Below are 26,559 nucleotides of genomic sequence, written 5' to 3'. Positions count from 1 at the left end.
ACTTGGATGGCATGGAAGCATCCAGCCGGGATGTTGGGGTCACCTTAGGATGTCTTTCAAGGTCACATGCCTCGCACTTTCAGAGGGACACCAAAGGTACGCGTTAGCATTTAGCTCCCAAAATCATGGAAGCCCTCTCTGGGCCGTGTTGGTGTCAAATGAAGCCAACTATTACAGGTAGTACGTCATCTCCCTTATTTGTCACACAAAAGAAGCTTTCCTTTGCTAAATGTACAAATCAATCCATTCATTTTTATCTCTTTTCTCTGACACTAAATGTCCAATTTTTCTTCAACTTAGACATTTTTTTATTGTTTTCCAGGACATTTTGCTTCAATAGCATCTAGCATCTCACATGGGGCGGGGGGGGGCAGGGAGTACTTTCAATATTAGCAGACCTGCCAACATATACACATTTATAGTACTCTACATGCAATTTGACTTTCCAACAAGCGTGTATGCTAGCCATTTCTTGCATTTACTTGCTCTCACTTTCAAGTGCAGTACGTAGAGTGTACTACATAAATACATAGAGTATTCACTGAAAAAAACTGCTAGTACTTGACAACTAAAATGCTCAGAAAAATCTAAAGAGCAAGCAGGCAGGGCGCTTTATTTCCAACATGCTGCACGAGCTGAAGGATGAGCATCCTCACTTCTTCATTCCTGCAGCGTGCTAACATCAACAACATGCAATATTCATGGCTCCAGGTTGCTGACGCACCTGGACGACTCGTACGGAGCGCCGATGTGCCCGCTAGATGCTGCGTCCTGTCAGCCAATTAGTCTCCTGCGTGGGATGCTTTTTCTTCTGGGGAGTCGGCAGCTGCGTCCATCCGCTCCAACGTGGCCTCGCTTCGCATGTACGACGCTTGTGTCTGCGTGTCTTTTGTTCTTAGCTTGGATGGCGTTCCTGATTACTGAAGCCAAACGGGGCTTTGTATCATCTTGTGTATATCTGCTCTGCTTTGCTTCTGTCTTGTTGCGCTGCAGTATCCATCTGAGCACCTTTGGAGCACCTTTGGAGCACCTATGGAGCACCTATGGAGCACCTGAGCATCATTGTAGGGGTACTACGGCATCATTGTAGGGGTACTACTATGGTTTTACTTCTCTGGCTCTCCATGAAGGTGGGGTCATCCTTCCCCTCTCCTCCTTTATCTTCCCTGGGAAAGTGGACGGTCGTGTGGCTGGTGATTCTTTCCGTGGAGGACTTGGAAGACGTCTACCTATTTGGACCATGATAACAGGTCTGTGGGCACCAGCCTGGTGTATCTCAGAATTCCTGAGGCGGCAGCAGCAGATCGACTCTGCCCACAGCTGCCCGTCGTGAATGATATGGTGGGTAAAGTCGTTCGCACTCTGGCTGTGAATCCCAACATGGATGCCATCTTGGAGATGTTATGAGCATTGCAAAGGCAGCTGAATGGATTGGGAGACCAGAATGGACACCAGTAGCAGCCCGGCCGGCCTACTGGAACGTGGCTGCTCTCACTAACCCAAACAAAATACTTCATCTGGATTCTTGTCCTTAATGACATCCCCATTTTCTTCCATCGTGTCTTTTCCCCGCACGACTTTCATCAGGTTTCTCATTGGTTGGGGGCCAGAGCACCACCCGTTGGCCTGGCCTAAGATGATCAGCAGAGAACATGAAGCTCAGCGGCTTGTACTGGCGACGACGCGGCAGATTGATGACGTATTGGTGTCATCATATATTACGCTCATGCTACAGTTGGCGTGTCCTTCATAATATTTGGACACTTCCTCTTCCCCCTCCGTGGATTTATCCGTCTGGAACTCACGTGTGCAATCAAACAGCCCGCCCTGAAAAGCCGTTATGCATGTAGTTGTTAGCATAACTGCCAGGCAATACTGGACCTTTATTCTACAGTGGTTGACTTATTTTTACACTTGAATGACAGTTATGAATGTAGTATTTGCTGCTTGAAACCTTTGCGGTTAATACATTATATTGCTGACAGTTTGACCCTGGAACAGACTATTTCTATTTTCTGTTTTGAGTAACATGGCATAGAATAAAATGAGCGTTTTTTGCAGCACACTGGCCTGCTAAAGGCATGGAAAGAAAGTGCTGAGTCAGTCATTTGAAGGATATTTGTTCACACCAAAAGAGTCTGCAAATACCATCATGAACTTTCATGCTACTTGCTGTATTTAGAAAATAAAAGTCAAATCCGTGACGAAGTCCAGACTACGTGCAAACCAACAGAGCTAATCAATCTTTGCCTTTTTTCCTGCCATCTTTGTGGCTTTATTATTTCAAAGAAAGTCGACTGCAGCTGGCCACTTACAATCAATAACAGCTTCTCAAATCTCTGCTTTACGTATTTTTAGACATTAAGCGTACTGTAGCTGGCTGCAAAATATCCCAATGACATATTACTCCTGCAATATGTGAAAATCAACATGCAGGATCATCTACATGCACATCAGGCTCAGTCCACTTTCACTTTCTAATGTCCATCATGCTTTCACCGGACGCTACATATTAAGTCGCCACGCCTCCATCGCATGCCACACGGGTCAATGCAGGTATGCACGGCATAGAGTCAAATAGAATGAATCCATCAACGAACTAGCCCATAATTAATAGTTAGTTAGTTTGTTATGAATTTCCTTTGTTTTGCTTGAGTAAGAAGACTCCACTCCTGCGTTAAAGCATCGTGATGCTTGGCCTTTCAACGGAAATATCAAAAATAGACATTAAATACATGTATCTTTGAAAACACAGACATGAAGTGAAAAGTTGTATTTTTAAAAGCAATTAGGTTTATGCCGGGCACATGAAGAGGGTTCATTATGGATGGGAATAGGCTATTATGAGTGCTCATTAGCATATTCATTTCATTCAGGCTGCAGGTGGCTGTAATATTTATATCAGTGCACATGTCATGTCACAATTGCATGTTTTTGTAAAATGCACATTTGCACTTTTTTCTTTTGAAATAAATCATTCCTGTGAAAAGACCCTGCACACGCTTGTGAGGTACATGAAGGCAGCGTGCAGATAAATGCATCCATCAAAGCCCTTCCATTTGCTCTTGCATTCAGAATAGAAATATTCAAAGATGGGGGGGGGGGGGGACCATCCAAACCCTTCCAACAAAAAAGCTTAGCTTTGTCTTAGAACCGACAGCCTCGTTGGTGGTTTATTTGTTCTCAATAATACTATTAAAAATGCATTAGTAATCCATTGAATACATTCACTGTCACAATACGCCAAGGCCCCCAGGCTGCACTTTGGACACCCCTGCAGTTCAGTTCATACAAATTAGGACACCAGGAACATGCAAGCACAAACGGCAGCAATTATTGTGGACACCACATCGGCCTTTCAGTTCTAAATACTTTGACACGAAGGTTGTTTGGACCTGGCCCCCACGGTGTGCGTGTGCTTGTGCGTGTGCGTGTGCCCGGGTGTCGAGGGTGTGTCTGATTGGCTGCGCTCCGTCAAGCTGCTCGCACTGTTGCGGTGGACAAGCCCGACCCACTCGAGTGCGAGCGGACCATTGATAAAAGTGCAGCAAAAAGCAGCTGGCGGGAGGAAAGGAGGAAAGGAGGAAAGGAAGAAAGGAGGGCGGGCTGGACCAAAGCAGCTTGCGGACTCACGCACACCCGGAAGGAGACTATGAGAGTGAAAGTGCCGGTCGGACTCCTTTTGACCGAGTCCATCCCTCTTTAAAGACCAAAATACTCCCAAGAGAAAGAAAAAAAACTTTTGTGGGCGTGCGGCTCGGCTGGACCGGTAAACGTTGGATCCGTCAACCTACTGCGACTCTCCGGCGTACGGCCCGGACCTGTGCCCCAACATGATCGCCACCCAGGCCAAGCTGGTCTACCAGCTCAACAAGTACTACAACGAGCGCTGCCAGGCGCGCAAAGCCGCCATCGCCAAGACCATCCGGGAGGTGTGCAAGGTGGTGTCGGACGTGCTGAAGGAGGTGGAGGTGCAGGAGCCGCGCTTCATCAGCTCCCTGAGCGAGATCGACGCTCGCTACGAGGGCATGGAGGTCATCTCGCCCAACGAGTTCGAGGTGGTGCTCTACCTCAACCAGATGGGCGTCTTCAACTTCGTGGACGACGGCTCGCTGCCGGGCTGCGCCGTGCTCAAGCTGAGCGACGGCCGCAAGAGGAGCATGTCTCTCTGGGTGGAGTTCATCACCGCCTCGGGCTACCTGTCGGCCCGCAAGATCCGCTCCCGCTTCCAGACGCTGGTGGCCCAGGCGGTGGACAAGTGCAGCTACCGCGACGTGGTCAAGATGGTGGCGGACACCAGCGAGGTGAAGCTGCGCATCCGGGAGCGCTACGTGGTGCAGATCACGCCCGCCTTCAAATGCACCGGCATCTGGCCGAGGAGCGCGGCGCAGTGGCCCATGCCGCACATCCCCTGGCCGGGCCCCAACCGGGTGGCCGAGGTGAAGGCGGAGGGCTTCAACCTGCTCTCCAAGGAGTGCTACTCGCTGACCGGCAAGCAGAGCTCGGCCGAGAGCGACGCCTGGGTGCTGCAGTTCAGCGAGGCCGAGAACCGGCTGCTCATGGCCGGCTGCAGGAAGAAGTGCCTCTCGGTGCTCAAGACCCTGCGGGACCGCCACCTGGAGCTGCCGGGCCAGCCGCTCAACAACTACCACATGAAGACGCTGCTGCTGTACGAGTGCGAGAAGCACCCCCGGGAGACCGACTGGGACGAGGCCTGCCTGGGCGACCGCCTCAACGGCATCCTGCTGCAGCTCATCTCCTGCCTGCAGTGCCGCCGCTGCCCGCACTACTTTTTGCCCAACTTGGACCTCTTTCAGGGAAAGCCCCACTCGGCCCTGGAGGCGGCCGCCAAGCAGACGTGGAGACTGGCCAGGGAGATCCTCACCAACGCCAAAAGCTTGGACAAATTATAAAAGGGGAGCGGGGCGGACTTTGTGTTCGGGTGCTGGAGGACTCTCCGAGCGGCGCGCACCGAGAGAGAGGAGAGAGGAGAGAGGAGAGAGGAGAGAGAAAAGAGAAAAGAGAAAAAAGGAAGCGGCTTTTCGTTGTAAACGGCAGCAAGGAGCAGAGAAAAAAAGCCAGGTACATTTTCAATGTCCTAAAAATTTCACACTTTTATTTAAAGAAGAAAAATGCAATTGTCATTTTTCATCATGTGACTTGAAGGAAGAAATAAAATGTTGCGAGTCACATTTAGGCCTCGTCTTTGACTAAGAACATTTTTCAGACTCTTTCGCTTTTATTTGAGGAAAGAAATCAGCTCCTAAAAGCTAATATTTTACTTTCTAACCAGTATTTCAAACAAAACATTGTTTGCTGTATTCGAAATAATTCCCTTTATTTCTTCGCATGACTTTTGAAGCCTAAATGATTTCATATTTCTTTTACCTTTCTTTTAGAGTGCGTTTCATATATGTACGTATTTCATACGCCAACACGTTTACTTTTCATGTTCTTCTTTGAAATGATTTGTTAAAAGCCTTTCTTTATTTTGAGCCGTGTACCAAAGCCGAACCTCATCGCCTTCAAATGGTTTTGCAAAGATTCCAAACGCTTTTCATTTCACATTTTACACGCACGGCCAGCTGCAAGGCAAAAAGCACAAATGGAAAGCGTCGCAGCGCCGCCGCATCCAAAGTTGCACAAACGCTACGCGCACACAAACGCAACGCAAGACGCGGCGATCGATAGCGGAAGGTTACCTTGGGGTCCGTGGCCTTGAAGCCGGGCTCGTCCTCGTCCACCTCGAAGTAGACCTCGGAGGCGGTGATGGACAGGGTCCCTCTCACCACCACGGCCGGAGCCACCAGCTGGGCCCCGGTGCTCAGGTTGACCGGGCCTGGGAGGTGCGCACACACACGCTTATATAAATAGATATAGATAGTATACACACACGTTTATAATACACATTTATACCTCTAATGACACACACATATAGATATACATATATAGTATACACACGTTTATAATACACATTTCTACCTCTAATGACACACACGTATATATATATATATATATATACATACATACATATATAGTATACACACGTTTATAATACACATTTCTACCTCTAATGACACACACACACACACTTATATAGATATATATATAGTATACACACACACGTTTATAATACACATTTCTACCTCTGACACACACACTTATATAGATATATATATATAGCATACACACACGTTTATAATACACATTTGTTCCTCTAATGACACACACGTATATTATATATATAGTATATATATATATAGTATACACACGTCTAATGACACACACGTTTATAATATACATTTCTACCTCTAATGACAAACACATTGAATAGAAAAGGCTTTAATCCAGCGGGGACAAGACAAGGTCATTTTTTGTCATTTTTAAAAAGAGGAGCATTTATTGGAAGCAGATAAGAAAAGTAAGAAGTCATAAAACCTCATTAATCCCAAAAGGAATGAATATTGTACGGCTCAGGCTAATCTTTCCTCTTTTTTGGAATCAACGAAAACTTGAATGCAGAAATAAATATTTGAAACACAAACACACACACACACACACACACACCGGCATCCATGTTTATCTATGAGTGTGACAATGCGGAGGAGAACCTTGATGGAGACACACACACACACACACACACACACACACACACACACAGAAAGGAGTGCTGTTTGTTTTCGTGTGTATAATAGAAGATGTTGAGGATGGCAAAGGCGTGCACGTTAAGGAATGTTGTAATCCTACTGTCGGACATTTTAGGAGACATTTGGTCCACTCAGATGGAATATTTCATTCAGTGCATTTTGAAGGTGAAAGGCAACATGTTCCTTTTTTTCTGAACGATACGGTGGCATGGACGCAAGTATGAGGGGAGGCCTGGTGAGGTACACCATGCTGTAGTACCACAAGCAGCTGGCCATTAGAAACAGAGTAACAGACGGAATGGCTAATGGCTGTGGTTCCAAAACACTGGTCCAGTCGTGCAGCACGCAGCTAAATATTAGCCAATAATAAGAAATCATTTATTCTTCCACCTTTCTTCTATCTCGGATGGCCACAGCCACATTTCTTCATTTTTCTTAAGCTGCAGCCGTAGGAGGGGTCTCGAGGTGTGGGGTGCATGGGTGGTACTAACCAGTAAAATTCTCCAGGTCTTTATCCTCCAACGACGACAGCGTGTCGTCATCCGCATCCAGCGAGGCGTCGTTGTCTGAGCTCTGATTGGCCAGAACCTGACTGCTCTTGATGGACTGCTGTCCTTTCAGGACGTCCTCCTCTGGGGCTGGGGGCCACAAAGACACATTCTTTTACTAGCAGTAAAAGGCAAATACCGGCTACTATGTTGCACATAGTATACTATCTAACTCAAATACACCATCCACCAATATATCGAGTTATTCCAAAATAGATGTTGGTTTCATGTAGAGTCAAATAAAAGACGCTTAAGGCCTTTTCCTCACAGGAGACAATACACTCTTTTAATCTTAATCTTACACCTGAATTGCTTTAGTAATGTTTTATAAATTAACTCGCTGGTTAATGCCTTGCCTTAAAGCTGCTATGAATTACTATACAAGCTGCACGTAACATGGAACTCTACTTCCTGTCATCCACAGCCTACACCACGCATAGGAAAAGCCTCGCCTTCTTTATGACTCTTTACACGAGTAGGCAACACACTCGGAGGCAACACACTTCCACCTCCATACTCCACACAACACTCAATTCTACCAACAACACGCTTCCACCTCCATACTGGACAACACTCAACAACAACACACAACTGCTCATTCATCTGAGCCAGTGTGCATAACACTCTACTTTATTAAACCATAAATATTAAGACTACTTTCAAATATCTAAGACCCATTTCTACTAGGTTATCCATAACTGCTCATATTTAGCAAGTGTTTATGACAATATTATTACAGGCTAATTATTAAGACTACTTTCAAATATCTAACAGTGAGTTGTAGTTAATGCTTCATAACTTCAGGTTTATTAAGATTTTCTAACGTTATTATGAAACTAGGATTATATAAAAAGAGTGGACCCAAAAGTAAATGAAATTTGTAGTTAATACCTCATAACTATTAATTAATGTGTACTGAGTGTTTACACCTATTCAACTATAACTCTTTAGAAACAATTAGTTTAAAATCAATAAAATAATAATAAAATACCTAAAAGTGAAAATGAAAGAGCCTACACCTAAAGTCAATGAAAACTAATTGTAAAAGTTTTTAACAAGGCTATTTATTATGCTATTTATGATACTATTTATAAACAACAGAAGTCCATGAAAAGTGTAGCAAGCGTGTTTACCAGTGTTGCTAACACTATTATGATTAAATGACCATATTTGCCACAAAGTAACCAGAGTAAGAAGGCTGATTGGTTGTCAAGAAGAAATGGATATCCTGCAGGGTTGGGCCGTTCCATGTTTGTTCATAAATAAGAAGAATTGGTGTAGTCATGTGCGCATATATTTATTGTTGCTATAAAATGTGAGGGCCTTTACTGAAAAGAAAAAGTGTAAATGAAACCGATGGTTTTGCCAAGTTGAAGGAATTGGAGAAATAGAATAAACAGAAAGAAATAGAATAAATAGAAGCGCCGCTCGGCTGTCAAAGCACGTTGTCCAACGCCATTTGTCTGGCGTGCCTTCACATGACGACCGCTACTTTCGTGCTTGAAAAGCATCGTCACCCAAACGTGACGCCAATCCACCATGAACGTGGCTCGGCGTTCCGGGCGGATGCTGCCGGAAGGAAAGAAGTGCAAGGTTCCTCTGAGCCACGAAGATGGACGCCGCTGCTGCTTACGCTAATCACACGCTAATCACATCAAAGACGTAAACACGCTGTGTCGCTTTCTAGCGCCACCTCAAGTCAACTTCCTTCCAAAAATCATCCACAGCTGGTGCTACACTTTGAAGACGTGAAAAAATGTCTTGTCATGGAAAATATGCGGCTGACTGATATTTAGAATGTTCTTCCTGTAATTAAACCCCCCTTGAGGATTCCTTAGTTAGCAGCGCTGAAATGACTACCAGCGCCCCTAATACGTACCACATGACAGCGTATTCACAGCAGGCAAGCGGGCATGGCATGCTGCATGCGTGCGTGGGGGGGTGGAGGGGATGGGGGGGAGTGCCACAAAAAACATGTTTTTCAACTTTGACACCTTTCACTTTAGAACATATCCCGCCCGATACCACCCAGCCCTAAAGAACGACGTGCTACTTGAACAAACACTTGGCAAACAGCATCATCTGGTAATCCTGGTAGGAGACCACCGCTATGTATCCCACCAGGTATGACAACTGACAAATAGTTCCTATCCCACTCTACCACATGTCGGGGGTTGTTGGCATTTCTTGTGGAAGCCAATCAGCAGACTCCAATGATGAACAGCCTAGCATGAATCCAACTTCCTCTTACTTTCATGGAACTATTTCACCAGGCAGAGATTGAAAAATGCACATTTGTCAAATGGTTGTTTGGAGAGAAATATTGCCAAAGAATATGAAAAGTGAGGAATTTCATGCCGCAGGGGGGCTTCATCAGGTCCAACGTCGGGATGTAAAAAGGTCAAAGTCATGACGCAAAAGGCTGGACGACCTTTCTTGTCCAAATGAGGACGTTTGCATTTCGGAGGGGCACCCTTGATTAGCAGCGGCGGAGGCACGAGTGCCGGGGAGGGGGTCCTTTCCAGGCCAGCACGTTGGCGCCGCATGAATGACAGCGGTTGTTCAGGTGGCCGACATACAAACGTAAAGACAAACACCACTTCATCATGGGGAACATTAGCATACGCCCAGTCCCATCCTGGACCACAAATGTCGTTCGAGAGCGAGGAGGGTGCCCTTCTCTTTGCGCGCCCCCCCCCCGTACCGTGCATGTGATGAACATAATTACAGCCAGATATGACCTTTGCGCTGCGCTTGGAAACTCGGCACTGCCTTGTCATCTCCAGCCGCACTTCCGCAACAAATGTCGGGTCGGCTAAAACAAGACGAAAGGTTACATCAGGAGACGACATGGTGTCACTGCTTTACTTTAATGATATATTCCCAGACTGCTTTTCCTCTCCTGCACTTTTCCTTTCCGTCATGACTCCACACGACAAGGCCGACATTCAGCCGAGGGAAACACCCTTCCTCCGGAGGGCGCTCACACCCGCTGTTTTGCCAGGCTGGGGGCATATTGGGAGCAGAAAGGACTGCAGTCCTCCACTGACGGAAACCTCTCCATGATGCCTGATCTTCACCTTGGCTCACTTTCAGCTCCACACACTAACTGGAGTTTGTTTCTATACGACATGGAGCTTCTTATGTTTCACAGGAAAATAAGCTGCCATCTAACGTAAGAAAAGGCCTGCCTGGATAGAGAAATCCTTCATTCATGGCAGCTCACCCATTCCAGACCCGACCGTGATGAGTCCATTTCCACCAAGTACAATTCCTTCTCCAGAAATGACAACATAAAAAACCTGTCCACCACAGTAATTGTAATAGAGCCCTCTCGACATGAAATAACAGCCCTATAGTCACCTTTACACTCATATAGTAGACATGATGATAAAATAATAAACCTGTTTACAACCTTCTAAATAAGCTTTTTAACATTAGAACCCTCTGGACATGAAATAACATCCCTATAGTCACCTTTACGCTCCTATTAACTCATATAGTAGACGAGAAAAAAGATATTGGGCATAATAAACCTGTTTACAACCTTCTAAATAAGCTTTTTGGGGCAAACATGAAATTATGCTGAGCAAAAGTGGGCAGGAAAAAAACATTGTTAATGAAATCTACGCGTATGCTCACGTGGTGGTTTGTACAATTGCATTGGCTAAATAAAGTAGTAAATAATCTAAATACTAAATAAACGCGCGCGCCCCCCCAACTATGTCTTATGCATGATTTTCACAGCGGAGCTTTGGTGAAATGGACATAGGAGACCAAGAGACTTACCACTGACAGCAGCCACTGGTTTGCAGCAAACAAACAAAGGAAAAAACTCATTTTCAAACTTCAGATCAGATCAGCAGGCTAACACTCAAGCTAAGCACACACCACGGCATGCTTTTTCTTTGACTCTTTCTTTGGGCTTTTTTACTCACAAACATTTGGAATTTCAAACCAGTATCATAAATAAACTCATCTTATTTAGAGCCGACACTGGAATCCAAAAACATTTTTGTGTCGGTGTGAGAGGTCTCACTTTTTGGATTTTGTATTTGCTGAACGTTAGTGGGCAAGTTTAAGGGCTAATATGCTAATAATAAAGAAAAATAGTAATACAAAATTGTATTGTTTGAAATAATTGATATCATATAACATCAAATTGGATGGAATTATCCTTGTAGTTGCACATCCAATTGTTTACCACAAAGATCTCCTACTTATCATAGAGGAAAACTTATTTCTGTCTGTGATACAAAAATATGAAAAAAATATATGAACAAATTATATAAAAATAAATATGATTAATGCTGTGTTAACTGTGGACAAAAATGCAATTAATCATGATTAAATATTATAATATTTAAATCCTAAAAATGTATGTATGTATATATATATGTGTGTGTGTGTGTGTGTGTGTGTGCGTATATACACTCCCCCCCCCCCCACACACACACACACACATCCTCCACATAGTGCACTGTGGGGACTGACCGTGCTCAGCGGCGGCTTTGAGCGTCGCCTCCGAGTGGGTGGATCCAAAGGGGTTCCTGGTGAAGCGTTGTCGCCGTCTTAAGTCGTCCTCCCAGTAGTCCAGGCGCCAAAACTCCCTGGGTCGGCTGCAGCGAGACAGAGGTAGCGCATGTGTTAGCAATTAGCAGCCAGCATGGTACGCAGGGCCCGGCGTTAGCGCTCGGCCAGAGCCAACGTGCGCATAAAGCCCACATTGTGGACGCAGTCTTCTCTTTAATAAAAGCTCAAATCCATTTTTGTGTTCAATTCCAACACACTCCTTTAAAGCTCTTAATGTCTCATCATCATCATCATCATCATCATCATCAGCCCCCCCAAGACAACAGATGAACGACAGCAGGGTGATTTTGGGCTCTTTTGGGGGCACGCTCTTACACAGAAGGTACACAGAAGGCCCAGCAGGAACGTGATGGACGCGCTGACCAACAACACGACCTCCACATTCTAGAGTTGAACCATTTGGAGTCTTGGACTACGTTGGGCCAACAGACTGAAGCGTATGCTCATCACACATCAAGCAGAAACTATACAAACTGTAGTCATGGTGTCAGATCAATAGAACAAATAAGCAAATACACACATTGTATGGAAATCCAAACTGTACTAAATACATGTAGTACATGCACATGTACATGGAATGACAACATTAAACATAATATTAACAATCATTTAAAGAGCAGTGCTGCAAAGCATGATGGGCGATGGCACCAGACTTATTCGCCATGTGCCTATGCTACACCAAGTGTGGAAAAACCGTAAAAGTAGTTTAGCGTAGCTGGTAGAGCGCTTCCAACCAGACAAATGAATGGTTGGTTCAATTCCCGATCTGAGCTCAAACTACCAATTTACTCTTACCTTCATTCCACATTTTAGCGTATTTCCACAGTGTTTATTTTGATTTCAATTTCTGCACCTTTTCAAAGTCTTTCAGTTTGGCTTCAGCTTTTCAGAATTCACACACAATGTCTGCTGACATTGCATCATCTAATGAGACAAGTTTTGTTAGGAACGTGTACTTTTGAAGACTGGCACGGTGGGAAATCCTACCCACCCTGACAGGAAGTAAGAATCATTCATCATCTTTGCTGGCGCGGCGTGCGCTCTGTTCATCTCCATTGTCGCTACGCTCCTGCTCTCATTGCCGATTGATGAGCACCTCTGCTGGTGTGCCATCATTAGGACCCCCCGCCCCCACCCCCACTGTCATGTCCCTCCCTGATGACTGGCACGACTCCTCCAGCCTCGCCACCAGCCGTCCATGCAGACTATGACTAATTACTGCAGCTCATGGTCCCGTCCTGATGGATTCATGCACATTGTGTGTAGCGCATATAGGATGCCCCCCCCCCACTTGCTTGAGATGAGAGACAAGTGTGTCCCGAGCCTGAGCTCAATAATTATTTTTCTTCCATGAATGCCATCGCAGGCAGGATGATGAAGTGGATGCTTGCGTGCAGAGACTATCACACACAAACACAGAGCGCCGCCTTTGTGCTCGTTACCGACTCCGTACACCCCACCCGCCCCACCCGCTTTCACCAAAGACATGATTGTTGCCAAAGACACCGTGTGGCAGCAAGATCAACCCAGACCTAAAGTCTCAGCTTTTCATTTCTTCATGGCTGCAGAAGAAGCCAAAATGGAGGCAAAGAAAGTTGCAAGTGGCAACATTTGATAAAGAACTGAGAAATATGATGGAATTCAAGAAACAACATAGCAAAACAGGAAGGGGGTGTCTGTTGATCTCACTACCACATGGTGTCTTTGGCAACAATCACGTCTTTGAAGAAGATAAAAGTAAGCTTTACTTTTCATTTATTCCTTTTACTCCTCTTTGATATTCACTTAGAGGGAATAATAAAACTCATGGTCAAACAATAAAAAGGCGTATACCAAGCGAGGCGTATGCCAAGTGAGGCGTACGCTAAGCGAGGCGTACGCTAAGCGAGGCGTACGCTAAGCGAGGCGTAGGCTAAACGTGGTTCCACTGTAGAATGTTTTGTACGCTTTGATTGGCAGGTCACAAAGGCATGGATTACTGAATAGTTCCACGGCCTGATTGCAGTTTTGATTGCTGCCATGACACAAAATGCAAAGAAAAACGCTAAGCCAACGCATCCTTCTTCTTCTTCTCCAGTGACCTTTGAGGTCGGGACGGCTTTCTCCTTTCTTTTTAAACGCTGCTTCCTAATGGATGGTGTGCGAACGCGAGTGGGCACAGCAAATGTCAGCATTCTTGATGTGGTTTTGCGAGCGTTGTATGCCATGTAAATGATGGAAGATGACCTTTATCACGGCAAGCAGGGTGCGCCGAGTGAATATGCGTTCATATATCTTCACAAGTGACTGCACTTTGGCACAAACACTCATACATAACCTTTCTGCTAAATGCATTTGGAGTAGTGGCTGAATGGAGGAGGAGATGTCTCCCCTTGCTTATTTGACATTAATGCAGCTTCCCATTGCCGGCCCTCAAATTGCTCAAAGACCGCCGCCGATCCTCGGGATGATTCTTGCTTCCATTTGCATAAAGCATGTGTTTAGGAGAAGCGGCGAGAGCGGCGGGAGATTGAGGATTTGTCATGAGGACGACGGCTGGCTTGGAGCGCGGGGCTCTTTGTCACAAGAGTGGCAGCGATCGCCTCGCCGTATCGCCAGACTCAAATTAAAAAAAGATGAAACAGGAGCAAACACCTTCCCGATGGAATTGTTTGGCCATGATTAAGTCTGGGACCGGTGATGCCTCAACGCTTTTACTTCCACCGCACACGTGCACGGACTTGCTTGGATCTTCACCTCCACGCCGCATACGTCCCCTTCCATCGTCATCCATCATGAGCACAGCAGAAAACATTCATTTCAACAGGACGTTCTCCAGCACCCGCATTGTTCAAATGTGTCGTGATCTACTCAACACGGATCTCCATTGGCCAGCGCAACCATCCACTTTGGAGAACATCTTCCTTGCCATGTTTGTTTGAAGACCACCAAAAGCAGAATCCAATCACGCTTATTTACTTTCAATATCCACTACCAGCTCGGCTGCTCATCCCACAGTTGAACAATGTCAAGAACGTCCGTATACTTTGTATATGCATTTGTATACTGCAGTGATGGTTGTTGTCCAATATTCTTGGCAAGTTGAAAAGGACAAGTACTTGTAGTACACAGTGTTTAAATTCGGAGCAGCCTGGATTTTCTGTGACACAGTGGACAAAATATGGCGTTCATTTTTACACGGTGGGTGCACGGCGGACGAGTGTTCGATTCCACCCTCGGCCATCCCTGTGTGGAGTTTGCATGTTTTCCCCGCGCATGCGTGGGTTTTCTCCGGACTCCGCATTCCTCCCACATTCCAAAAGCATGCATCCATACGTGCCCTGTGATTGGCTGGCGACCAGTCCCGGGTGTATAAGCGGTAGAAAATGAATGAATGTTTAGCACACAAGATCTATTTGACTTTTGTACACTTACTTGTAGTTGGGAAAAAGCAAGTACTTGTACATGCTTCCAGGAAGCGTACTGTGGAAGGTGAAGGTGTGTGAAAGTCAGGATATAACAAGCGAAAAGTGTGGCTCATGGAAATTAGGGTGAACCCCCCCCCCCCCCCCGATATCATCTACCAAATGCTCTATAAGCAGCTTATATTGTTCTTGGCAACAATAATGAGAATTATATTCTTCCATTCTTCTGCTGCACTAAACGCTAAATTGTACCCAAAAAGCCAAGCACTGAATTGACTTGGAAGATGAGTACTTTATAATAAGTTACTTATTGCACCAACATTCTGCTCCATTCCATCTGATCTTTCCAAAGAGGGAACCGTAGGTTGTCTGGGTATCATCAGCAGCTAGTGTGGAAGAAAGCATGCCCCCCCCTCCCCCTTTTGGGTGGGAGGCTGGGAGGCTCGGCAGTTTCAATAAAAGGATGCAAATTGAGAGCTAATTATCAGCGGCGTCCAATTAGCAGCAATTACACTCAGTAGACGGATCCACACAGAAGGTAGACGATGACACCATCGTGATATCGTGATATCAGACGGGAGGCAAAGAAAACAATCCTGGCTGCAGAGCATTAGGGAGTAAAGAATGGTTGTGGAGAAATACGGGAATAAATCGCCAACGCGGACTGGAAGCACCTTCACACTCAAGTGGCACCATCTGTATTTTTGATGAAGCCTCACATTTTTCCCGTCTTTTTGACAACAGGCCGTTATGGCCATTTATCACAGCCGCCGGCGGGTAATGAGGGGCATCCGCCAGACCTCAGTTGCATAATTCTACCATTACTGGCCCCATTTTAATAATCCCTTGACCTCCAGCCTTCAAAGACAATCTTGAGGACGGCTGACAAATCAGTCGGCGAGTCGCCTTTCCATCACACCCCAAAAAGAAAACAGCAGAGAAGCTGAAGGTCAGACGGAATGACCAGCTACAAATCCACCAGCACGTATCCCACCAGGCATAGATCAATGAGATTGGGGACCAAAACAATCGACTCTCTCTCCGCTGACACAATCACATTGATGGGGAATTCTACATTCCCATGCTGGCAATTCCCACTGCCGGCCCAAGCCTTTCCACTGGCTCCGAGACAAACGATTCCCACGTTTCTGAATGCACCTCACATTCATGTCTCTGACATTCCTGGGACACCACACAGCCCTTGCATACACCCATTATGATATATCTATACTGTATATTATATATATTATAGTACCATTATTACACACACACTACTGGCATACATACATTATTACATACACTATTGATAAATATAGCATTATTCAACATCCCATATAAACATACACTAGTAGCAAATATCACTAATAATATTAGTGGTATTATTATTAAACATGTACCATTATTAAACATACACTATTATTAGCATAGTAAACATCCTACGTGCACTGAAGTAGTGTGTGTGTGTGTGTGTGTATCGTATGTATATGCTGTATAGTTCTGTCAATCCATTAAAATATTTGATCGTGATTAATCATATTTCGTCCATACGTAACTCAGAATTAATTGCATGTAATCACAAATACAAATAAGTTTTCATCTATAATAAGTGTGGGAAATCTCTGTGATGAGCAACTACAAGGATAATTCCATTCCATATACCTATTATATATATATATACATATACCTATATATATATATATATATATACATATATATATACATATACCTATATATATATATATATATACATATATATATACATATACCTATATATATATATATATATACATATATATATACATATACCTATATATATATATATATACATATATATATATACACACACATGCACACACATATACACGCATACATACATACACATTATACATATATATACACACATGCACACACATATACACACATACATACATACACATTATACATATATATATACACACATGCATACATACACATTATACATATATACACACATGCATACATACACATTATACATATATACACACATGCACACACATATACACACATACATACATACACATTATACATATATATATATATATATATATATATATATATATATATATATATATATATACACACACACACACACACACACACACAGAGACTAGGATTACACAGGTGTGTGTAGACTAGGATTAGACATGGTCCTTGATGTGGTCCTTGATGTGGTCCTTGATGTGGTCCTTGATGTGGTCCTTGGTTCCAGAAGTGTTGGATGGCCACAATGAAGCCCCTTTTTGGGGGTGAAAGCATGAGAATAAATGACCCGCTGGTATGGGTGTAATTACAGCAGTGCTGAGCATAGCAATCTATCAAGAGGAAGAGGAATGTGTGCTGTTGAGTGGGGGGGCGGGGTGGGGGGGGTAGTCAAAGGAGATAGCCTTTGAAGAACTACTGGCCCCTGACAATCAATACCCGGCAGATATTGCATCTAGCCCTAAAAACCTCCTCAACGGCTTCTCATTCAGATATTGATCACACCCCCACCTTTTATCATGACCTTGGTCCACAGAAGGCCAGATACTTTAGAGGAACATGGAAGTCATAAATCTGAGTGTTGCACCCCAGGAAGGAAGGAGGGAGGGAGCAGCCAGGCGGCAACAAGGGCGGCCATCTTTCACCTCCCAACAAGCCTTTGGTGACATCAGCGCATTGCCACACGCACCAGGAAGACCTGCTCAACACGCTGCTACTGGCATTAGCGACACGTGCTGGAACCCAGTACCTCCAACAACTCATCTCATTACCACTGAACCACATGCGCCCACGGCGTACACGCACGGCGTACACGCACGGCGTACACGCACGGCGTACACGCACGGCGTACACGCACGGCGTACACGCACGGCGTACACGCACGGCGTACACGCACGGCGTACACGCACGGCGTACACGCACGGCGTACACGCACGGCGTACACGCACGGCGTACACGCACGGCGTACACGCACGGCGTACACGCACGGCGTACACGCACGGCGTACACGCACGGCGTACACGCACGGCGTACACGCACGGCGTACACGCACGGCGTACACGCACGGCGTACACGCACGGCGTACACGCACGGCGTACACGCACGGCGTACACGCACGGCGTACACGCACGGCGTACACGCACGGCGTACACGCACGGCGTACACGCACGGCGTACACGCACGGCGTACACGCACGGCGTACACGCACGGCGTACACGCACGGCGTACACGCACGGCGTACACGCACGGCGTACACGCACGGCGTACACGCACGGCGTACACGCACGGCGTACACGCACGGCGTACACGCACGGCGTACACGCACGGCGTACACGCACGGCGTACACGCTCCACCACTTTTCCCAAGACTTTCTACGGAGACACTTGAACTTCATCACGGTAGCTAAGCAGCAACGTAGCTACTGTCTACTTCCTGTCCAACCAGCAGATGGCCAAAAGGACCAAGTCTTAAACATCTAGCTCCTGTGTGAAGGACCGGTGGCTCACCATGGATGTAACGGGCACCCCTGAACTAGCAGGCCACCACCATGCACAGACAGCCCACAGCCACAACCACAAATACAGTATGCAGCGAAACCATTGTCTTCCTTAGGGTTCCTGATGGTGCACTGGTGGTGGTATACTGTTGTGGTGGTGTACTGTGGTGGTGTACCGCTGGTAGACTGTGGTGGTGTGGTGGTGTACTGTGGCGGTGTAGGTGCACTGTGGTGTGTTTCATGAAGAAAAGGTGTAGAAAGAGGAGAGCTGCCGGTGAGAAGAAGCTGGAAATGCCAAGTGAAGTTTTCCCATCCAGATGAAAATGCCCCCCCCCCCAATGACACGGAAGCCCAGCCTTCTCTACTGTATATAGACTGGAGGAAAATGTTAGCGTTAGCGCCATATTGTAATTCATATGGGCGAGCACGATGGAACGTTATTGCAAGCCACGTCTGTCAAACTTCAACGCTCTCCCCAAGGATTTAGGGAACATCCTTTTAGTCCCGACCCGCCGTTGCAGACACATGATTAATGAGCTGGAGGGGCCTCGCATTCAAATCCGTGCGAGCACTCTGCCGCTGAAGATTATCGTGCGATAGCTACATCCTCGTTTACACAGGCTTCCATTTCTGCACAGTGTGTGTTTATGCGCATCCAGGCAGATGGATGGCCGAGGAGGCCGAGGAGGCCGAGGAGGCCGAGGAGGCCGAGGAGGCAGGGGCCAAAGCTAATTGGCTGCAGGAAGCTGACGTGGACGCAGCTGCTACTGCTCAGCAACTTGCTACCAAGCAAGGAAACCACACCGGTGCTTTCAAATGACTCCTGCAGCGTACACACATCCTAAAACGATGATGCACATCGGCGCTTTACAACAACGATATGATCGCAACACTATAGACTGCAACGCCTGCGCTCGTCCCATTTGGGGTCCCAACCAAATTCCACATGTGAAATGTCTTTTTTGAAGAGAGAAAAACCTAGTTCTGTACCGTACTGGGGCGTGTACAATATTTTCTCAGTTTAAAACAGCAAATTGCAAATAAATGCAATCAAGTGGAAGGTCAATCAAGTAGAAGGTCACATCATCATTTCAAAACTCATCGTGGCAGGTCACGTGTTTGTGGGTCATGTGATTGCTAGCAACCGAGATGCTAAGTGGTGGTTGCTGTTCCGTGAGAATAAACCAACGCTTTATAGCATCACTGCATCCTCCAGTCTGGCATCTTCTCCATGTCCACGTCTACCGACCCTCCCAGTCCCCTGAGAAATGTCCCCTCCCACAACAGTGCAGCCATACCGCCGCTGCTATGTATGCCCAGCGTACATGAACGCAGCATGTGGAAGCCAACTTCCAACTGTGAGGAATAAAACTTGTCTTACCTCTCTCTTACCGTCCACACGCCATGACGCACAACTTAATCCTGACTTTTTGGTACAGCTTGAGAGCGCCAACCCGAGGCTATCCACCAGTACACTCCATGCTCTCCCGCACCTGGGATTCGCGTCTCAAGACCGGGCCACGCCTGAGAAGTACAGCTGCGCTAAGCACCAGCAGGCAGCTGAACTTCCTGAAGAACTTCCTGAAGAACTTCAAACATGTCAAGGTGAATTGGCGAGAAGAAAGTGCAGGCAAGCAGCAGCCAGGACGATTGGCGTGTGATTTTTGGTTGGATTTTAAAAGCCATTCAATGTGAATGTGATGTCCATGACAGCATTTTGACATTCATATCAGTCATGGCTGCTGACTGAAGTCCTTCATCTTTGGACCTCCTCTCCCTTTGCATGGTGTCAGCCCTTTGCCAGGGCCGCTGTGTTGTAAAGAGTTTCCTGTTTCCTGCCGCCATCATCTCTACCGTGCACCACTTCGACTTTCAGCGGCGGGGGTGCTGCACGCGAGGCAGAGCCAGACACTGTGCAGACCCCCGATTCAAGGCATGTAATACATGGACTATTATGTATCATAATGGTGATTTACATCTGGAATGAAGAAGCACCCCAGGAGAGCTCTCAGCTTCTCATGCTCGCATTTATCTCAGCAATAATACCTCACGCCACCGTCCTCCTCGCTGTCTGCACGGATATCCAAAGACCCGGGAAGCTAACAAGGTCAAAAACACTTTTTACAAGGAGATAGAGACGGGAAAATGAGCTAGTAGAAGCAAACAAATTGCTACAAAAAAGATACAGGCCAACAAATGACCTTTCATGGCTAGCAAAACCCAAATAGAGACAAAAGAAAAAGTAAGCAAGGAGTCCAAAGAAGGTCCAAGGTGCTGCTATTTTTTTTTCCATTCAACCAAAATGACGAGAGGGAAAAATGGGCCCCTGAAGTGGAAAACAAGCGTATGCACTCTGCCATTTTTGCTTTTTCTTTGGCTTGTTGAAGGAAAACGAACCTACGCCGCCATCATGTCCAAGCTGAGCATGCATGACAGTCAGGAACGTCAAAAGATGAGACGGAGGAACATAAGAGAGTCAAATGGCGTTGTTGTTGCATCTTTTCCATCATACTACACGTCAAAAGGACTTGCAAGAAAAGAAGTGAATAAAAGAATAAAACATTCCCAGGAAGGGATTTCCTGGGAATGTTTGGAAGAGTTGTTGAATGACAAATTGCATGTCATGAGGAGAGGCAGGTAAAAAGGTAGAGTAAGATGTAAAATGATGTTAGTGACATAGTAGAGGATGAAGTATGAATGCTCTTATCAATAGTTTGTCCGTTACAGGTCAGCTTAGTGTCCAGCCAACAGTTACAAAGCTCTTCCTTTTCCATCTCACCAGGCCGATCGATACGGGCCATACTCTTTAAATTTCACCCGTATTGATTTCTCTGTAGCGCCCGGCTCCCGGCATTCGTCTTTCTGAAGGGAGGAAGATTTGATTTACTGAAGAAAAATTGGAGTGCATATCACAAAGATTTTTCGCCGTGCGAGAGGGTGACAGGCCAAAAGATGGATGTCCCTCCGCCTGGAAGCCTCCAGCCTAAGGCTGTCCATTAGAGCGCTGCCGCTGCACTAAATGAGCGGCAGAGCGGACCACGGAGTGTGGGAGCGTGCGCGGGGGAGGGGGGGTGAAGATGAAAACAGCATGCGTCGTAGACGACTACAATGTATCCCTTTAGGCAAGCCCAGTGGTTTAGGGTAAGAAGATAAGAAGACGAACCCTGTCCCTGTGGAATTCCATCTTCAAGGATGCGCTTGAGTCGAGGTGAAGGAAACTTGAGGCTTGGCGACACGGACCACAAACTTATATCCCGATATAGTTAGCTTGAACATCGATATACCATCCCGATATTTGTAAAATCAAATATAATCCAACCTTCAGCTATGCTCAAATCCTCAGCCAAGAACAAACGAGTGCCGGGGTGAAAAATACTGCCAGTAGTATGAGACGGTAAGAAGAAGACAAGCATGTCCTCCTTTGGTGTGTCCGCATCAGGCTGAGCAGCCGCCTGTCTACCTTCCTTGTCCATCGGGTAGAAGTTGGCGTGCTGGTCTCCAGCAGGGTTTCCAGCAGGTTCGGAAGGGTGTTGATCCATGATGGTCAGTCCCACCTGCCCCCACTCTGCTTCCCAATGTCACAGTGCATTTTGGAGTTCACGGTTGACTTCCCCGGCGCCGGCAGCACTCATGCGGCACGCTTAAGTGTAGACGAGGCAGAGTCATCTTGGCAGACAGTTGGACAATAACGGCTGTGTTCATGAATACTTCCAAGCTGTACACTGGCTACTTTCAAGTTTCTTTTGTGCAGTACTGCCCTGTGCTTGCTGAATGTGGGGGTGCAGTGGCGTTTGAGTACACGCCATGACATATGACAAGGGAGAAGAGGACAGTGCGTCCCGGGAGATGGCAAGAGATGGCGAGCCGGCGTCCATCATCTGCCCTCATTTCCGTGGGCCCGACTTTGGGTGTCACGTACGTGAAAGATGGTGGCCGACCCGAACAAACACAGCATGGGTGCCGAGCGGACACCAGCTTAAATCACACAGCAAGAAGGTAACAGGAGAAAATGGGGGGGGGGGTCACCTGTGTCTCCAGGAAGTAGGACATAACAGGTAGACCCCATCTGTCACACATCTGGACACGGCATGACACACAAGGACACAAAAGCAGGAACGCTGCCTTTGTCTGACACGCTTTCATACACGTGGGGGGGGGGGGGGGGGCAATACAAGCGTACACTCTGGTGGACAAAATGAAGAATCAGCTCCTTCCTCCTGAGGCTGCCTAAACTCCATATACATTATACATTATACATAGGGTATGTACTGGATATTATATACTCATATGATTACAGATATCATATATTATACATAGGGTATGTACTGGATATTATATACTCATATGATTACAGATATATATTATACATAGGGTATGTACTGGATATTATATACTCATATGATTACAGATATATATTATACATAGGGTATGTACTGGATATTATATACTGATATGATTACAGATAACATATATTGATATACATTATACATAGGGTATGTACTGGATATTATATACTCATATGATTACAGATATATATTATACATAGGGTATGTACTGGATATTATATACTCATATGATTACAGATATATATTATACATAGGGTATGTACTGGATATTATATACTGATATGATTACAGATAACATATATTGATATACATTATACATAGGGTATGTACTGGATATTATATACTCATATGATTAGAGATATCATATATTGATATTATACATTATACATAGGGTATGTACTGGATATAATATACTGATATGATTACAGATAACATATTGATATACATTATACATAGGGTATGTACTGGATATTATATACTCATATGATTAGAGATATGATATATTGATATTATACATTATACATGGGGTATGTACTGGCTATAATATACTGATATAATTAGCTTACTTCTACGTCTTGTTAGACTCAGAAGACCTTTTAAACCTACTTTGCAGCTCCAGGCTATTTGTGTTTAGTGGGAAAGGGGGTACCATGGCTCTTTTCATAGTAAAGGTTGCCAAGCCCCACTCTATACTGTTTCGATGTGCAGATATGACCTATTGATTATCTATATTATCTATTGATAGATAGGGTATATACAATAATCTTCGGTCTTAATTGAATGGAAACTTTGGACAATAGACTTCCTGTAGCTCTTAAAGACGTGGTTGTAGGTTGGAAGAGGGGAGGGGCCGTGCATGAAGATCTTTCCCCTCCTGATACGTAGTCAATATGCGGGCTTTTGGCAGCACCAGATGTTTTTCCTGCTCGGGTGCGAGGCAGCCGCCGCACCTGACCTTCACAGTCATTGAGTAAAAATATTGATGTCATGGCACCGGGCTGATTGGGATTTATTCAAAGAGCACCGCGCTCCGGGGCCTGGTGCCAAGGGCTCCACGCGCCCATCGGCAGCCATTAGGAAAAGCATCAATAGCGTGCCGCAGCAGGACGAGGCTCGGTAATGAGAGACGTTCGAGGGCGAGCTCACACAACACAACCTCCATTTAAAAGAGATCAGGCCTCGTGTGCTCGTGACACTCGCATAGGGGACCACAAACACCGGGGCGCATTCTCCCTCCCTCCCTATTTTCCTACCTGATAGAGGAGCTGCCCCAGGCGCCGTGTTTGTCCGTCAGGATGTTGACCATCTTCTGGATGAGCTGCACGGCCGTCATGTGGTCTCGGTACTTGGCGGCACGGATCAGGTGGTCGCACATTTTCTCCTCGTCCCTCTTCTCGGCCGCGTACTGGGCACAGCTGGACTGCGGGAAGAGAGGAGGGTGGAGACACGGTCAAAGTCCGGTGATGCCCTTCATTCCTGGGATGTGTCCTTCCCTTCTTTTCAACTTGCATCATCCTCACAGCCATCCCGCCACCGCTGACCTGCCCCCCCCCCCACGCGTGCTGGATACTTCACACAGGACACACACGTCTGAAAATAAAGCCGTGCCAGCTTTATTTTCTTTTATTCTTTTAATAAAGCTTTTATGATCAAATAAAAGACCCTTTGTATTGACTTGTGGACTCCTATGGAGCAGCTACACACAATAACCCGCGCAGAAAACTTTAGATTTAGCAGAATCTGCACCTATTCCAGCCGTATTTCCTTGGATTCTTGCTTCCCACCAAAACACTTAATTTATTCCACCCACGGCCCGCCTCCAGGCACGCCCACTCTGTGATTGGTCACCAGCCGCTGGTGGAGCTCAGGAGAAGAGGGACATTTGGCAACCTCGCCTGCCCCAGGAAGAGTGCTCATTGTGGGACACACTATCGGATACGCCGTTGGTGCGGTGGAGCTCGGAAGCCATGAGTGCGCCGCGTGGACACACGGCGTGTCCCAAATTAATGCACCTTTCCCGGCGAGAGCGGGAAAGCATCAGTTTGGCGGATATTTTACATTCATGCTCACAAAATCAGTCCCGTGTGAGATGCCATTGACAGATGAAAATATTTTCCTCTTGCTGGGAATCACCATAAATAATAACTTCTGCCTAAGCTTGTTTGGCTTACATACATATATATATATACAGGATAAGGAAGTCTGCCCCGCTGTGACATCACAAAGCTCACCATCTGAAACTTTGGCATGGTTTTAACACGGGAATCCAACATTCCAACTACATTCATAGGTCAGACATGTGGAACATCATCATAGGTCCCCTTTAAGACATGAAGTCACGAAGACACAAAACCATAACGATACGAGGACACCAAGTCACGAAGACACAAAACCATGAGGATACGAGGACACCAAGTCACGAAGACACAAAGCCATGAGGATACGAGGACACCAAGTCACGAAGACACAAAGCCATGAGGATACGAGGACACCAAGTCACGAAGACACAAAGCCATGAGGATACGAGGACACCAAGTCACGAAGACACAAAGCCATGAGGATACGAGGACACCAAGTCATGAAGACACAAAGCCATGAGGATACGAGGACACCAAGTCACGAAGACACAAAGCCATGAGGATAGGAGGACACCAAGTCACGAAGACACAAAGCCATGAGGATACGAGGACACCAAGTCACGAAGACACAAAGACATGAGGATACGAGGATGCCAAGTCACGAAGACACAAAGACATGAGGATACGAGGACGCCAAGTCACAAGGACACGAGGACGCCAAGTCACTAAGACACAAGGACACCAAGTCAGGAAGACACAAGGACATGAGGACACGAGGACACCAAGTCACGAAGACACAAGGCCATGAGGATACGAGGACACCAAGTCACGAAGACACAAAGACACAAGGACACGAGGACACCAAGTCACGAAGACACAAGGACACGAGGACGCCAAGTCACTAAGACACAAAGACACAAGGACACGAGGACACCAAGTCACGAAGACACAAGGACACGAGGACGCCAAGTCACTAAGACACAAGGACACGAGGACGCCAAGTCACTAAGACACAAAGACAGAAGGATACGAGGACACCAAGTCACGAAGACACAAGGACACGAGGACGCCAAGTCACTAAGACACAAAGACACAAGGACACGAGGACGCCAAGTCACTAAGACACAAAGACACAAGGACACGAGGACATCAAGTCACTAAGACACAAAGACACGAGGACACCAAGTCACTAAGACACAAGGACACAAAGACACAAGGACACAAGGACACAAGGACACAAGGACACAAGGACACAAGGACACAAGGACACCAAGTCACGAAGACACAAGGACACGAGGACGCCAAGTCACTAAGACACAAAGACACAAGGACACGAGGACGACAAGTCACTAAGACACAAAGACACAAGGACACGAGGACACCAAGTCACGAAGACACAAGGACACGAGGACGCCAAGTCACGAAGAC

General features: G+C 46.2%; 2 protein-coding genes across 10 annotated transcripts in view; one reads left to right on the top strand and one right to left on the bottom strand.

Moving 5' to 3' along the window:
• Nucleotides 1–26,559, bottom strand: part of lrba (LPS-responsive vesicle trafficking, beach and anchor containing) — a 139,011-nt gene that overhangs the window by 61,359 nt on the left and 51,093 nt on the right. For 6 of the 9 annotated variants that reach the window (XM_078793753.1, XM_058091546.2, XM_058091549.2 and 3 more), the window contains 5 exons: nt 24,307–24,473; nt 11,690–11,814; nt 10,985–10,999; nt 7,139–7,285; nt 5,703–5,839 (listed from right to left, as the gene is read on the bottom strand). In XM_078793753.1, coding sequence (XP_078649879.1) covers nt 5,703–5,839; nt 7,139–7,285; nt 10,985–10,999; nt 11,690–11,814; nt 24,307–24,473 — 591 coding nt within the window. The remainder of the gene's footprint in view (nt 1–5,702; nt 5,840–7,138; nt 7,286–10,984; nt 11,000–11,689; nt 11,815–24,306; nt 24,474–26,559) is intronic. The other 3 variants (XM_058091547.2, XM_058091551.2, XM_058091550.2) reach the window with 1 other exon arrangement.
• mab21l2 (mab-21-like 2) lies at nt 3,487–4,996 on the top strand. The gene has a single exon (XM_058091555.2). It carries the CDS (start codon nt 3,834–3,836, stop codon nt 4,911–4,913), a length of 1,080 nt encoding a protein of 359 aa, XP_057947538.1. The 5' UTR covers nt 3,487–3,833; the 3' UTR covers nt 4,914–4,996.

The sequence above is a fragment of the Doryrhamphus excisus genome, linkage group LG9, assembly GCF_037039965.1.
Source record: "Doryrhamphus excisus strain RoL-2023G ecotype Guam linkage group LG9, RoL_Dexc_Guam_v1.1, whole genome shotgun sequence".
Classification (NCBI taxonomy): Eukaryota; Metazoa; Chordata; class Actinopteri; order Syngnathiformes; family Syngnathidae; genus Doryrhamphus; species Doryrhamphus excisus.
Note: the sequence above shows the minus strand (reverse complement) of the source record. Positions and strands in the feature narration are given on the sequence as shown.

Coding starts and splice junctions, on each gene's coding strand:
- mab21l2 (XM_058091555.2), top strand. CDS start 3,834: ATGATCGCCACCCAGGCCAAGCTGGTCTACCAGCTCAACAAGTACTAC.